Source organism: Echinops telfairi, unplaced genomic scaffold (assembly GCF_000313985.2).
Source record: "Echinops telfairi isolate 266 unplaced genomic scaffold, ASM31398v2 ScPeMD7_25;HRSCAF=90, whole genome shotgun sequence".
Classification (NCBI taxonomy): domain Eukaryota; kingdom Metazoa; phylum Chordata; class Mammalia; order Afrosoricida; family Tenrecidae; genus Echinops; species Echinops telfairi.
This window is the reverse complement of record NW_022103922.1, coordinates 33,469,272-33,484,767: the sequence shown is the minus strand read 5'-3', so window position 1 is coordinate 33,484,767 and position 15,496 is coordinate 33,469,272. Positions and strand designations below refer to the sequence as shown.

Below are 15,496 nucleotides of genomic sequence, written 5' to 3'. Positions count from 1 at the left end.
TGCCGCAACCTCCAGGGTCACCCAGGGAGCTGCCCTAAGTAGGTGGTGGCCACTAGCCCCAGGTTTCCCTGGCCTCTGCCAAAGAATCATCACCCCCGAGGACTAGTCTGGTCTGTTCAGGTCACATAATTAGCCTCAGGAGACAGCAAGAGCGACCTGCCACCTTGCAAGCTGTGCATGGCCTGGGACCCCAGATTGGCTCACAGGTCGGAGCGCTCACACTCAGCAGTCCCTGCTAATGGAAGACAGCGGGGCTCTAGAGCACCCTCTGCTGGGGTTAGAGGAGGACGGCGCCTCCTTAAAGCTGGTACCTGGATTAGGACAACGCTTAGCCATTGCTACTGTTAGGAAAGGAGCCCAGGTGGTGTAGTGGTTACAGGTTGGACTGTTAACCCCAAGGTCAGCAGTTCAAAACCACCTGCCAGTCTTCCAGGAGAATGACAAAGCTTCCTACTCTTGTAAAGAGTCACAGCCTCGGAAACTCATAGCGGCCCTCTCGGGTTGCTATAGGGGCAGTTCTACTCTGTCCTGTCAGGATGCTATGAGTCAGACTTGACCAGATGGCAGGGCTTTGAGGTTAGAGTTGGGCCTACAGCTAGGAAAGAGATGTTGGCCAGGAGTCCTTCGAGAAACAGGGATGGACAAGCTCAATGACCTTTGTGACTCAGAGGAACACGGCATGATCTGAAGGGCTGGGAATTAGCTAAGCCTCCCCCAAAGTGGCCTAAAGAGGTCACAAATAGACTGGTGGGGAAAAGGAGTGGGCAGCAGTTCTGGTAAAGTGTCTCCAGTCCCCCTTGACTCCAAGCTTTGGTTTGGGATTTTAATAGGGACTGTCAGAGCCATGTACCAGAGGCATGTAGCCTGCCCGTACTGCCAGAATGGAACTGGCTGATTATTCTCCACCTAAAACACAGACAAGGACACACACACACACACACACACACACAGGCTGAGGCTGGCCCTGCACCCACATAAAAAAAAGTGTTTTTAAACAGTGGCCATCCAGTCAATGATTCATGGCAACCCCGCGCATGTGAGAGCAGAGCCGTGTGTCCTAGCAATTGCATGTCTGTGACCTTTTGGAAGGAAACAACCAGACCTGTCTTTGGTGCCTCTGAATGGGTTTGAACTTCCTACCTTCCTGTTAGCAGCCTAGGACTTTCCCCCGTGACACTCCCCGCAAGACTACCATGCTGGCACTGAGCAGAACAAACCGTCACTTCCTATAGCCAGGCAGGCCATCAGCTAAACCAGGGAGACAGCTCCAGGGTTCGGGGATGAGGCTAAAAGTCCAGGCGGTGACTTCCACTCCTAATGGGAGATCAAACCCAACAATGACATTTACTGAGGCCAAATGTGTACAGTCCTATGCTGTGGTACTTCTGTGACACTGTCAGCCTCTACAAGGCCAAAGCCATCACTACCTGCCAGGTGCCGGGTCCAGTGGCTAGGCAGTGACTATTCACAGCACTCAGGGAGCCCTGCCTGCAATGGGACCTATTTGGTGTTCTGGGCCACCTTTATGACCACTCTGGCCAAAGCAGCCACATGGGCCCGGGGTGGATCGTGTCTCCGGCTACATCTTTCAGCTTTTCACCACTCTGTGTCTCTCTGTCACACTCCACCCCTAGCCAGCCCAATGTCACTCCAGGTACTCATGATGGCAGGGGCTCAACAGTTCGGCCTCCCCCTCACCAAAACTGACCTGGCTACTGCCTCTGCTGAATGCCCGATTTTTCCGTGGCAGGAATCATCCTGAGCCCCTTCAGGAGAGTGGCTGGAGGTAGCTGAACTGCTTATATGTTGGGAAGCACCTATCACTGCCTTCAACCCAGGAGCGACCACATCTGAAAGGGACGCTTCGGGAAAAGCTGAAGAGACATGTGCCTGGGTCACAACATGGATCCTCCCCCTCGCAAATCACAAAGGCATCCAGGGAATGCACAGACACTCATGCACCAAACAACATACAAGCATGCGCACAGGCTGCATATGCCCAGCATGCCTCAGATACACACACACACACAAATGCTCAGACACAATAAGCTATGCACATCGCTAAGGCCAGGACCCCATTCTCACTCATAGCCCACCCATTGGGAAGTTGAGCCTCTCCCTCCCTGGCTGCTGGGCCTGGGCTGGCATCTAGCTCAGGACGGTTAGTGAAGGAAGCCCTCTGGTGGGCAGTCAGGGTAAAGAGGGCTTGTGCTTTGAGCCTTTCCCCACTTGAGACAGCTTTCCTTATAGGTTGCAGTAGAAAGAAAACATAAGGAATTAAGAATTCCTGGGAAAGGAATTAAGGACACCCCAGTACTGCCATTTACAAGCTGTGTGAGCTTGGGCAAACCGCTTCCTTACTAAGCCTCAGTTTCCCAAACAGTAAAGTGGCCTGGGGAGCTTGTCCCCCTGCCCTTAAGAGTGGCAGAAATTATTTCTAGGCAAATCATACGTACTTAAAATAAGACTCATTACAAGAAGAAAATGTGTTAGAATGGTGACTAAGCCACCCACGTTCATCTGTTCGTTCCACGTTATCTTTCAACCTGTTTCCTTCACATGCCCCATATTTCAAAGGCTTTGGGCTCTATCTTCCCACACTGGCCTAGAGGCTCTCTCGTGTCAGACCGTCTTGCCCCCATCAAACTCTGAGAGCGACAGCAAAGCCCTGGAGGCTTCCTTGGGAAAGTAAGAGCCAGGGTGGGGTTAGGAGAAGCATTGGGGCCACCTGCTGAATCTCCAGGCCCACAGTTACCACCCCCTCCCAACCCTGCGGGTTGTTGAAGACCTCTCTCCCAGTTCTTTTCCCCTGCGTCTCCCCGGGAGATCTAGTTCCCCAGGCCACCTCTGCAGAAGCCCTCCAGTCCAGCCCTCCCGGTCTGAGTCCCATCTCTGCCTCGGTCTTTCCTGCTTCGGCACTCACCAGCCCCGTGGCCAAGGACAGAGAACAGCAACAGCAGCAAAAGGCCTGGCGACAGCTGGAGCCCAGATCTGAGTCGGGGCTGGGAGAGGGGCGGGGAGTGTGAGAGAGAGGGGGGTATGGGGAGAGCCTTTGGTAAACTCAGGGATGTGGGCCACGGAAGAGCTATCGGGCTGGGCTTGTGTGCGGTTAGGGGAAGGGACAGAAGCCTGGGTTGGCAATGGGGATGGGGTCGGGCTAGGGGCTTCGACAGACCCTGGGAATGGGGTTGGGATAGGGGCTGGGCTGGAATGTGCGAAATGGGGTGGAACACTGGCAGGGCCGGGGACGGGGGCCAGGCCACAGGCAGGGACTGGGACGCGGGGGGAGCCCGAAGCTGGGACCCAGAAGGAAGCGAGGGGAAGAACTGGGATCCGGTCCTTGGCAGTGGCTGCGACCCAGGCCTGGACGGGCACCGATTTGGGCAGCGGGGCGAGGGCGGGACCCGGGGCCGAGGCCCGGATCGGGATAGGACTAGGGGCCGGGACAAGGGCTGGGCCATGGCCCCGGGCAGGGGCGGGGCCGGACGGGCCAGCGCGGGACGCTATCAGATCTGACCCGCAGCTCCGCTCCCCAACCCCAGGGGGTGACCTCCGCAGTCTTCGCGGGCCGGAGGCTGGGGATGAGCCGGCTGGGGCCAGGCCGGGGACCTGGGCGGGAGTTCGGGCCTGGGCGACTCCGGGCAGCGCTAGACCGGCGATCACCAGGCCCCGCGGCGGCGGCGGCGGCGGCCTCGGCTTGACGTCAGCATGACGCTCCGCCCCCGACCAGTTCGATTGGTCTTTCACAGTAAGACCCGCCCCCTTCCCTATTTTATTGGTTTCCAACTTGGACTTGCGGGGTCTAAAGACAGACTCCGCCCCAGCTCCGGCTACCTGAGGTCCTGCGGTCCTCACCCCAGTCACAGAGCCCCGCTGCCCCCCAGAGCCCCACGGCCCGCGGTGACCCCTCTACAGAGACCGCACAGGAGCCCTGCGGGGGCCCTGTATGAACCCAAACAGCTTGCCGACCTCCCCGCAGATCTTACCCAGACACTTTTAGATTTCGAAAAAAATAAATAAACGTTTTCCGAGGTCCTCTCCAGGCCCAAGGCAATTCCCTCACGAGACTTCTGTTGCCGTGGAGACTACTGGGCGTTTTGGTTGCCCTAGCGACAAATCTTTCCCTTCCTACCTTGGGTTCCAGAGGCTTCGTTCAATCCCCTCCCCTCCCTTCCCTGGAAACCTCCCCTCCCGCCCTCCCTTCCCTTCCCTTCCCTTCCCTGCTCTTCCTTTCCCTGCTCTTCCCTTCCCTTCCCTGCCCGGCCCTGCCCTGCCCTGCCCTTCCCTTCCCCACCCGCATCCAGGTCCTCTCCTCTGGCCTCTACTGACCGGCCACAGCCGACTCTCAACCCCACCCCTCCATCGGGCCAACACTCCCCACTCCCATCCTCACAGGAGCTCCTGACCCAAGGACTAGTGGTAGGCAGATCGAAACCCAGAGGTACGCAGTCCCTCCGGAAATTCTCACCCCCAGACACTTCCTGCCCTTCCTGTCTTGCGGTCCAACCTCTCGCCTTCTCTACTCAGCCTGCCCCACCACCCACTTCTCTCTTCCCATCTTCTGGTCCTCCGCCCTGATTCCTCTAGCCTCTTGTGGAACTTCAGATCCTCCTCATGCCTACCGTCTACCTCTCCCCCATCCCTATCGTCTACCTCTCCCCCATCCCTATCGTCTACCTCTCCCCCATCCCTATCGTCTACCTCTCCCCCATCCCTATCGTCTACCTCTCCCCCTACTTTCCTTCCCGAATTGCCCTTTGGGAAAAGCTTGGGTGAGTTTAAGAAGCGATTTATCTCACATCTCTGAAGCGTGAGGCAAATAGGGAGTGAGGAAGGTTAAGGCTGGAATCCTCAGACAATGTTGCAAATGATGACAGGCATCAAATGTCAGGCCAAGATATTTGGCCTTAATAATTTAGGTGGGGACACTGAATGTTCTTAAATAAAAGAAATGCCCGTGTTTGTTTGTTTGTTAAGTTCTTAGTTGAGTTCGTAAGGATGACTGCCCTCCAGCATCCTGAATTTACCCCAACATACTAACCCATTCACATTGGCAATATTGGTTAATGTGTCTTTCTGCCACACTTTCAACTGAGGTCAGCATGTAGTACCAGCCTGAGCAAAACCGCAACTCACATAAAGGAATGGACGAAAAGATTATGTGCTAGGGCGGGCAGTATTTCACCATCCAGACAGAACATTAGGAGGACGTGGACAGAATTTGAAACAAGAGCGGGTACAGATGATTTGTGCGAATACTCGGAAGAGTGGTCCTACAGTTCTGGGTGCCTATTTGAAAACGAAGGTTCCAGAACAAAAGGAGACTACTAGCATACTTCCCAGAGTTCCGTTGTGATGCCCTCGGGGACGTCCAGTTAGATATGTCCAGTAGGCAGCAGGAGAGAAGCCTAAAGTAGAGGGGTCTAAAGAGGTCTGGCTGGAAATGTGATGGAGGAGTCCTCCGCACATTGCTGGAAGCAGTTGAAGGCTTGACCATGAATGACAACATGAGAGGAGGGTGTTGTGTGGTGCCCAGACAAAACCAGACTGTGGGTAGTAGGGCCCTGCCTGGTGCATCATGGCTTCCTCCCATACTCTCTGAAGCCAACACCCATGCCACTTTTGCCCAGTTTGACTTGGTATTCTCAGTCCTTGGAGAGCTGCAGGCTGACCGCCAAACTTCTGAGCTATGGACTGGCTACATCAGACTCCCTCCTGTTCCTACCGTCTACTGATGGGAGTCTGACTGCCTCCACCATTCCGTCTTTAAGTATCAGAGCTGTTAAAAGCCACAGCAGCAGATCACATGTACCCTGACACATGAGTGGCCCACCTGACATCATACTCTGAACTCGAGCTCCTCTTGCTTCCTTCTGGTATCTCAGGTGCACTAAGCACTGTATCCTCATTCCACAACCCTCTGAGTGCCCGGGATTGTTGCAGGCCCTCCAGTTCTACCCTAATAAAGTCTGTACCCTATTCTACCACTAGATGGAAGCGGGCAAGGTTACAGAGGAGCCTCATACTGGCAGCGATGCAGAAGAGCACCCCTCTCCAAAGGACCCCGCTGCTGAAGACTTTCAGGAGCCCCAGCCCTATGAAGTTCCCGTGGAGCCTTCCATCTCTGAGACCCCTCTAGAGCCTCATAGCTCCATGTCCCCTGAAGTTCCCGTGGAGCCTTCCATCTCTGAGACCCCTCTAGAGCCTCATAGCTCCATGTCCCCTGAAGTTCCCGTGGAGCCTTCCATCTCTGAGACCCCTCTAGAGCCTCATAGCTCCATGTCCCCTGAAGTTCCCGTGGAGCCTTCCATCTCTGAGACCCCTCTAGAGCCTCATAGCTCCATGTCCCCTGAAGTTCCCGTGGAGCCTTCCATCTCTGAGACCCCTCTAGAGCCTCATAGCTCCATGTCCCCTGAAGTTCCCGTGGAGCCTTCCATCTCTGAGACCCCTCTAGAGCCTCATAGCTCCATGTCCCCTCTGGAGCCATCCGGTTCCAATAGCCCTTTAGGGACCCACACCTCTGAGACTCCTTTAGAGCACAGTGCCTCTGGGTCTCTGTTGGAGGTCACCACTTCACAGACCCCACTGGAGATCAACACCTCTGAGAGCCTTTTAGCGATCTACCCCGCTAAAATCCCGTTAAAGCAAGACTCCTCTAGGACCCCCTCAAAGACCTCCCTATCGGGAGCCTCAGTGGGCTCTCACACCTCTAAGGACCTTGTTTTTCAGCCCTCTGCATCTTCCTCTAAAGATGATGCTCGGAAGGAAGTCCTCCACATTGAGCCTTCCTCCAGTGAGGCTCCACAGACCAAGATGCCCACCCTGGAGGCGCCTGACATTAAGATCCTTCCGAAGCCCTCCCTTTCAGGCCGCTCAGCCCAGGTGCACAAGGACTCCACAGCAGGGCAGAAGGAAGAGGCTGAAAAGGGCAAAGAAGGGGCGGCTGTCAGCGACAGCACTGCGCCCACTGCTCAGCCTGGATGCCAGCTGGGAAAGAAGAAGGGGAAGAAACCAGCTAGCCGTAATTGCTCCTGTCCTTCCCACCCCACTCCCCACCCCCCCCTGGCATCATCACCCTTTTCTTGCCCTGGAAGGAGGGCTGTTCTTTAACATGGCCCCTCCGCTTAGCTGGAAGGCCTGAAACTGGGTGCCCCATGATTACTCAGTCCCTCCCCTCCCCAGGATACACAGTCCGCCCAGTAGTCCCTGCTAGGCAGGCCGAGCTGGTGGAAGTGGCTAAGGCAATGCACAGAGATCAGTTTGGTGCTCAGGTGAATCACCTTTTCCATTGGGAGAAGCAGGCAGCCCTGAGTGCCATCCAGACAGGTGAGTCCAGCTAGTTTTGTGACAGGCCTGTGGCCATCTTGCAACAACAGTGTCACCAACGCAGAATGCCAGGGTGGATGCCAGTGAAATATAGGGATATTTATATAAAGCTCGGTAGAGACAGATATTTAACTCAAAATTATTAAAAGGGCATGGGCCTGCTCTAGCTCTAGGGCCCTGATAGCCTGCACAAAAGACTCTTAGGTAGAGATGGCCCTGCAACCTGCATAGTTTCCAGGAGACTTACTGCTCTCACAGGGCAAAAACCCTTGGCACCCTTGCTGGACCTCATTCGTGCGTGCCAAGTCCACGGTCCCGGGTACCCAAAAAGTTCCGGTCTCCTCATCACAGAGGAAGCTGGATCTTGTAGCTCATTGCAATTGATTTCCCCTTTCTCCCCCACCTTCCCCCTCGTGGTATCACTACTCTCATTATTGGTCCTGAGGGGTTTATCTGTCCTGGATTCTGTGTGTTGAGAGCTCTTATCTGTACCAGTGTACATGCTCTGGTCTAGACGGATTTGTAAGGTAGAACTGGGATCATGATAGTGGGGGGAGGAAGCATTAAAGAACTAGAGGAATGTTGTGTTTTGTCAAGTTCTATACTGCACTCTGGCTGGCTCGTCCCTTCTTTGTGGCCCTTTTTGTGAGGGGATGTCCAACTGTCTACAGATGGGCTTTGGGTCTCCATTCTGACCCCCCTCATTCGCATTGAAATGGTTGTTTTGGGTCTTCTGATGCCTGATCCCTGATCCCATCAGCACCTCGTGGTCACACGGGTTGGTGTGCTTTATTTTAGCATCTTCTGCTGCTCTTGTCCTTCTTACAGACACAGGGGCTACTCAGTTCTCTCATTCTCAGAACGTCAAAGGCCACTGCAGTCCTTCCTCTGCTGAATGGCCTTCTCAGTTGCCTGTTTAAACAGGCAGTTTTCAACAGCAATTCAAACGTTGTTCAATCATAAACAAAGATATTTGGAACTCCCTTCTAATATTGTAAACCTTGAATCCCTGGAGAGTCAGCAGTCTATCATAATAATTTATGGGATGTGTAGAGAGATATCAAGCATGAACATTAAGTTTACACATTTACTTTCAATTCCTTCAACAAACATTTATTGAGCTCAAACTATGTGCTGAGGATAAAGCTAGCTGTGGAAGTGGTGGAAGTCAGAAGACAGTGAGGTTGAAAAACAAAAATCCCTCAACTAATGTACCTTCCATAATAGTAATAATGAAGGGACAACTACAATTTAAGAACTGTTGCTAGAGGCCAGCCAGAAAGCTGCCCAAGCAGAGAAAAGGGGGCACCCAGCCTTGAGGGCTTGGGGAGTCAATCTTGAAAGAGGTGCCTTCCAGCTGAAATTTGTGAAATATATACGCAAGAGGCAACCAGGTGAAAAGTAGGGTAGGGTGAGAGATGACAAAGCAAGCACAGAGTGCTGGGGTAGGTGCAGTTCGGCTCTGGAAGGGCAGGCTTGTGTGGGACTATACTCTGAGGGTCACTGGGAGTCGCTTTAAGTAGGACAATACCATGAACACACTTATGCTTCTGAAAGGTCACTCTGGCAGTAACTCTGGTAGACCAGAGAAAGACAAGACCAGAGACGGGAAGACTGTGGGAATTGTGAGGTCCTGGTAATGATCCCAGTAAGAAGTGAAGGGGGGAGGTAGAGAGAAGTAGATTGAGAAGTGCTATGAAGGTACTGTATCAAATGAGAGAGAGGGAATGCTTAGACTGATAGCTAGGTTTGGGGCTTTAGTAACGACTTGGATGGTGGTGCCACTAATTGAATGCCTGAAACAGAGTAGATGCTTGATAAGTGTTTGTTAGATAAATGGAAGACAAAGGACAAGGGCAGGTTTGAAGTAATAAAACCTTTGAAGTGCTCGTGGAACATGCTGGTAGACGAGTCTAGTGGACGGACAGTTGACTATCTGGGTATAAAGTTCGAGAGAGAGGGCTGGACTGGACACATCATATAGTATATGGAGACATTCTAAGAGCAAAGGGATGTTATATACAAATATGATCATTTCAATCATCATATGGAATGTGTTTCACAAAGTCAAAATGGTATCCTAGATAAGTTACTTCCCCTGCCAGCCCTGGCCTACCCGTAACAGAAAGGGGATTTGAAATCAAGACAAGAGAACTGAGGGCACTACTCAGGAATCAGTGGGCAGATGTCAATGGTTCCATTTGGAGGACACTGCCACTTTTAATAGGAGTAGTGGCCACTCTCTTTATTCAAACTCTGGTCTTGGAGTTTGACACTCTAAGTCCAATGCTTGAACTTGACACTCCCCCAGACCCTGTGACCCAGCTTTGAGGTATGGACACGCTCTTGATCACCTCTGAGTCGCAGCTGCTAAGCCAGTATGCCCTATTGCTCTGGACAGAGTTGAGAATCCCTCTAGTACAGTGGTTCTCAACCTGTGGGTTGCGACCCCTTTGGGGGTCACCCGATTCATAACAGTAGCAAAATGAGTTATGAAGTAGCAACAAAAATAATTTTATGTTTGTGGGGGGTCACCACAACATGAGAAACTGTATGAAAGGGTCGCAGCATTAGGAAGGTTGAGAAGCACTGAGCTAGTAGAACCTTGGCCCCCACCCACTTCCATTGTGACTCTACTATACCCTGCTCTCCTAACCAAGTCTCCATGGTGTGGTTAGGGGGCTGACAGTACAGGCTAGCAGCAGGATCAAGACAAAGTGCACAATCAAAAGCCACGCCTGGTCAGGTTTTAGATCCTGAAGGACTATGGGTAAGACAATAAAACCTAGCAGGCCATTTAGGTGCAGAATGGTCGGTGGTGCTCCTGGCTAGGGTCAAAGACCAGACACTAACTCTTACAACTTCCTTAATGGAACTTTAAGATTATGCCTCCAAAGAGTCCTAGAATCCTGGGCCGCTCTTCCTTCCTAAAGAAATCCTTTCTGCTCAGTCGCCAGCTCAGTCAGCCAGTCTGTGTTCTCTGAGCTGGTATTTCGTTGTAGGCCCTATGCTAGGTCCAAAAAGAATTACTGCCATCCAATTGATCCCAACTTCTAGTGGCCCCCATGGGTTTCTGAGGCTGTAAATCTTTACTGGAAGAGAAACCTCAGCTTCTCCTCAGCTCCTGTGAAGCGACTGGTGGTTTTGAACTGCTGACTTTGCAGGTAGTAGCCCAATCGTAACCCACTACATCAGCATGGCTCTTAGGGATAAAGGGACCTTTGAGACACTTACAGACCCTTGTGCTACACTGCACTGTCAGAGGGATAACAGAATCCCACACAAGAGAAGTCAGTATGGTGAAGGTGACATTTTGCTTGAGCTTTTAAGTGGCAATTAAAGTCCTATAAACTGTAGCTAGAGGCATCGTTCCATTGGGCTAGAAGCTGGGGTACTCTCAGCTCTCCTGGAAGCTTAGAAGATGGGTCCCCAACACTTACTTGTGGTGTGAGTGGCCATGGTGCCAGGTGGTGCAGCTCCCACTGCTGACGCGCTCCCGAGGATTGGGGTCGCTGGTTGGTACCTGTTCTCAGGTGATGTTTTTGGTTTTGTCTTTGACATTCCATTATGAACTGGGGAAAGGAGCAGGTCAGTTTTCCATTCAATAATTTATACACATTTTGCTTCATGCCGTTTTTTATTGTCGCATCCCTATCTCACTGCCGGTCTCCATCCCTCCTCCATTCCTATCCCTTTCTTGCCTTCAGGATTTTGCCCTTGGCCAAAGGCTACTCTTTTGATCTCAAATGGTTGCTAATTCTGAGGAGTGTCTTACTGCTCGCCACATAGACCTCTGTATTGTTTGGCTGAAAATGGCGCCATGCGTGTGTGTGTGTGTGTGTGTGTGTGTGTGTGTGTGTGGTGTGTGTGTGAACTTCTAGGCCTGAAGGGTGCCGAGGGACCGCAGTCTGAGGGGTTCTACCCAGCTCTACCCAACTGGTAAACCTGGTCCCTTTTTATGATTTTGAATCTTATTCCACATTTTTCGCCCACTCCATCCAGAACCCTCTATTGTGCGGCCAGGCCCCATCTGGGTCTTCTGGCCTCAGGTGGTCAAGGTTGAGGTTCCCATGGTCCGGCTCATGACTGCTTCTTGGCCTTGCTCTTCTCCATGCTGCCTTTCTTGGCCTCACGAGCTTGGACTTACGTTGTGCACTCTCCGTGGCACCGGCCTGCCTCTTCCCTTCTCCTGGCTTGTGGGGCTTCATACGCAGCCTTCCCAGGCTCACAGAGGGCCCATTGCAGCGCCAGCCATCACACACACAGGAAGTCTGAAGGAAGCCAGCTGGCACAGTGAAGGGGAGCCCTGCTCCTGCCCCAAGGCCAGCCCAAGGTTCTCCTCCTTTCCAAGTCCCTTCGGAGCCAACCCCTACCACCACCTCTGCACCCCGCCACCCACCACTGCTCCCCCTCACCTTAGACACGCCGAGGAAACCAAGCACGTGGGGGTTCTGACGTGGGGAAGGGTGGAGAGGAGCCCTCCGCAGTCAGAGACGATGCGACTGAGAGTCATGTTGATCTTCACATAAAATTTCATTTATAATCTTCCAGCTGTGAAACTGAAGACTTGCTTCAGCCTCTGACAGGGGTGGGAAGGGGACAGAAGACACTGTGGGGCGATGAGCAAACCTTGAGGAAAAGTCTAAGGGGTAGAGGTGAGGACCCCGGGGTGGAGATGAGCACACCTGGGGGGAGAGGTGAGCCCCCACACACTCCCAAGGGGAGAGGTAAGAACACTTTGAGGGAAAGCTCAGTGTCCTTGGTTCCATCTCATATTCCCTTATCGCTCAATCTCCCCACACGCAGGTCTCTACATTGGCTGGCGCTGTCCACATTACTTATGGGACTGTTTCCGGATTGGGGATGAGTCCCGGTGTTTCTGTGGCCACTTGCTGAAGGAGCACAGGATCATCTCAGGTAGAGGAGAACTGGCCAGCCTTGGGGAGTAGGGAGGGATAACGGTACTCTGTCATACCGTGGGATATATGCGGAAGAAAGGGGACACGTGTTGGTCTGAGGGACAGAGTTGGCATATAAAGGTTAGACGGCCAGGCCCCTATCAGGTGCTGGTTCAACCCTACTCCCCATCTCCATCGCCACAGGCATATCCGTGCCCTGCGGGGTGAGCCAGTGCCGCTGCCTCATGTTCTGTTTCATCCCATCACGCCCAGAGGAAGTGGGCGAGTTCTGGCTCACTAGACGGGCCACCTTCAACCCCAAGGCCTGGAGAGCCCAATGTCGCTGCAAACACAGCCATGAAGATCATCTCGCCACTGGGTCACATCCCTGCAGGCACCAAGGTACCTTGCAGGGCACCCACCAGGAGGGACAGGGATGCAAATGGTTCCAGGGTGGGAAGCTGGTAGGGGGGCTTTGGACTGGTAGGGAGGGCGAGAATGTGCTCACCCCAGTTATCCCTGGCTGCTATTCTTCTTGTCCCAGGCTGTTACTGCAGGTTCTTTGAGTCAAATTTCCTCTGCGCGGCCTGTGACCGGCGCTGGGAAGAACACGAGACTTTCTTTGAGACTGGGGAGGCACGGCGACGAGGAGGCAGGCCTCACGGTGAGGGGCAGCCTGGGGTGGGCAACCATTCCAGAACCTATAGTCAGAAAGCCACTCCATAAAGCACTGTCACCCTCAACCGTCTCCCCAGCACGACCTCACACCCCACCCCACCCTGCCCCCCATTTCCTCCACATCCCATATCTGCACTGGTTCCCACCAACAGGCGCAGACTACTTGCCCTTTGCAGAGATGCCTGCTCTTCAGGAAGTCATCCAACACAGCTCTGACCTCACAGCCCAGGAGTCGCAGGGGCCCTCTGGCCTCCCCAGCTCCCAATCTGCGCCCCCTGGACTTCCTGGCCCAAATAACCCTCAGCGCCCCCCAAGATCCGACACTCATACCTGACCCTTTTGTATTGTCACTCCCTGGAGCAGGCCATTGTGAGCCTGGTTCAGGTCAATAAACGGGAAGCCACTGGAATCTCACCCGCCTCTGTCTGGGGCAGGCCAAGACCCTGGGCTCTTGGGATCAGTGCCTCCTGGGACAGTGGGAGGGAGGCTGGACCCAGCCATGAGCCTCCATCGGCAGCACAGTCGGGCTGCTGACCTCAAGGGAGAGTGGTTTCAGGGAGGCCAAGGGAGTTTCCAGATGTCAGTGATGTCCGATGTGGCCGAGGGATCCGGAACAATGACGACGACGGAAAAGGACTCATGACATTTTGCACTTAGAAGGTCTTTGAGGACTTCAGAGGCCATCGCTCCAGTCAGAGAGTACATACACAGCAGCGAATCTGGAGGTATGTCTTCAAGAAGCTTAGAGGGGAAATCAGACGATATCTGAAGGGAGGTGTGGGATTTTCTTTTTAAGGACTTTATAGCCTGAGAAAGAGCCAGAAGGATGCGACAGAGGGAGGGGAGATGTCTGATAAAATAAGATCTCCGAGAAGGAGGGAGAGGATGAAGTCAAGCATGGCTGAAGGACAGGAAAAACTGCTTCCTAAGACCCAGAGGAAGAGAGGCTGGAGGCTTCGGGGAGCAGGACGCTGCAGAAGCTCCTTGTAATGGCGTTCACATCCCTCAGAAGCAGAAAACAAGGTCAACTGCTGGGGGCAGGGTGGGAGGGGGAAGCGAGGGGGCAGGAACCAGGACTAGAAGGCCAGAAAAGAAAGAGGTGAGGGTTTAGGGAATGGGGGACAGAGGGCGCAGAAAGGCAAAATGTTTAGATTAAGGGTGGTGGTGGGCGAGTGGAGGAGCATCAGGCAGCATGCTGGCCGTGCAGGCAGGGAGCGAGAGGAAGCTGGGGACTTCCTGACAGGTTGACAGCAGGGGCCATCAAGAGTATGCCGTCCAGTGGGGCTGGGTGGGGGGAGAGGCGGGAGGAGACCTCTGTAGGGCATGGACCCTTCAGCATGAGAAAGGCCTAGCACAGGAAAGACCGGCCCAGGGCCCCACAGTCAGCAAATACAGGGGAGCGCCTAGGAAATCCACTGAGGGCTCAGGGGGAGGATGATATTCTGGTCCGAATGGGCTCTGAGGCCCTAAGCCAGTCACTGCACCTCTCAGCCTCCGTTTTCAAATCTATAAAACAGGGAGAATCCTCTCTGGGCTTCCCGCCCTCTAGGAGAACCCACCGAAATGACCAGTTTTAGAGGGCACTCTACTCACCTCCTCCTTCTGGACGGGGCCCTCCTCCTCCCTAGACCTCAGCCCCTTCTATCTTCTGCCCTTCTCCACACCGGCTCTAGAGGATCCTGCTGTCCCAGAGAGGACACACAAAACTTTGGTGTCTGGGACACATTTCCTTACACTTAGCGAGGCCCTCCACAAGAATGACCACAGTCTGGACCGCGAGGACCCCTGAAGGGAATCGCGGGGTCAAATGTCTGCTCTTCAGGGAAAAATAACTTTCCAACAGCACAAAGCTCAAATATAAAACTCAAACTCACTGACTCGCCGTGGCCCTATAGGATAGGGTAAAACGGCTCCTGTGGTTTTCCGGGCTGTAACTCTTTCCAGGAGTAGAAAGCCCTGTCTCTCTCCTGAGGAGCAGACTAGTGGTTTCAGGTTGCAGCCCAGCTCGTAACCAGTATGCCACCAGAGCTCCTAATAACAGAAAGAACTCCATCTCCTGCAGTACAGAGCGAATCGTTGGTTATAGGTAGCGAGTGCTGCATTCGCTTTCAAGGCCGGTAATAGAGAGGTATTTAGTGCCGCTACCACAGAGGTATCACGAGCAAGGGGGCTTTTTAACAGAAATGTACTCTCTCACAGTTTAGGAGACAAAGGTCTATATTCAGGCCACCAGCTTTCTCTCCTTGGGCGCTGGGAGAAGGTCTTGTCTCCTTGAACATCCGCGGACCTGGCATCCCTTGGTGGTCTCCAAGTGTTTGGGCATCAACCTTCTCCTAGTTCTAAAAAAAAAACGTCTCAGCGCGGAGACCCACTCCTTGGCTGGCTCGTCCTTCTTGGTGGTGCTGAAGTCCCTCCCATCTCTGCTGTGTTTAATCTCTCATTTCTCAAAAAGGGTTGGCTCAACACACAGCCCAATCATATCAATTGTGACCTGCCTATTAACATAACTGCCTTTACTCCTGCCTCATTAACATCATGGAGGTAAGGATTTACAACCCATGGGATCACACAATGGAGGTTAATTACATCAGACT

General features: G+C 53.3%; 1 protein-coding gene across 2 annotated transcripts; it reads left to right on the top strand.

The window, feature by feature from the left end:
- The first annotated feature begins 4,297 nt into the window (after positions 1 to 4,297).
- FAM221B (family with sequence similarity 221 member B) lies at positions 4,298 to 13,303 on the top strand. Of its 2 annotated transcripts, XM_045289099.1 has the most exons (7): positions 4,298 to 4,441; positions 5,992 to 7,021; positions 7,183 to 7,326; positions 12,133 to 12,243; positions 12,429 to 12,626; positions 12,769 to 12,888; positions 13,055 to 13,303. In XM_045289099.1, the coding sequence occupies exons 2-7, from the start codon at positions 5,992 to 5,994 to the stop codon at positions 13,234 to 13,236; spliced, it is 1,785 nt and encodes a 594-aa protein (XP_045145034.1). In that variant the 5' UTR covers positions 4,298 to 4,441; the 3' UTR covers positions 13,237 to 13,303. The 2 variants fall into 2 exon arrangements, with proteins under 2 accessions (XP_045145034.1, XP_045145035.1); XM_045289100.1 differs by lacking the exon at positions 7,183 to 7,326.
- The last annotated feature ends 2,193 nt before the right edge of the window (positions 13,304 to 15,496 follow it).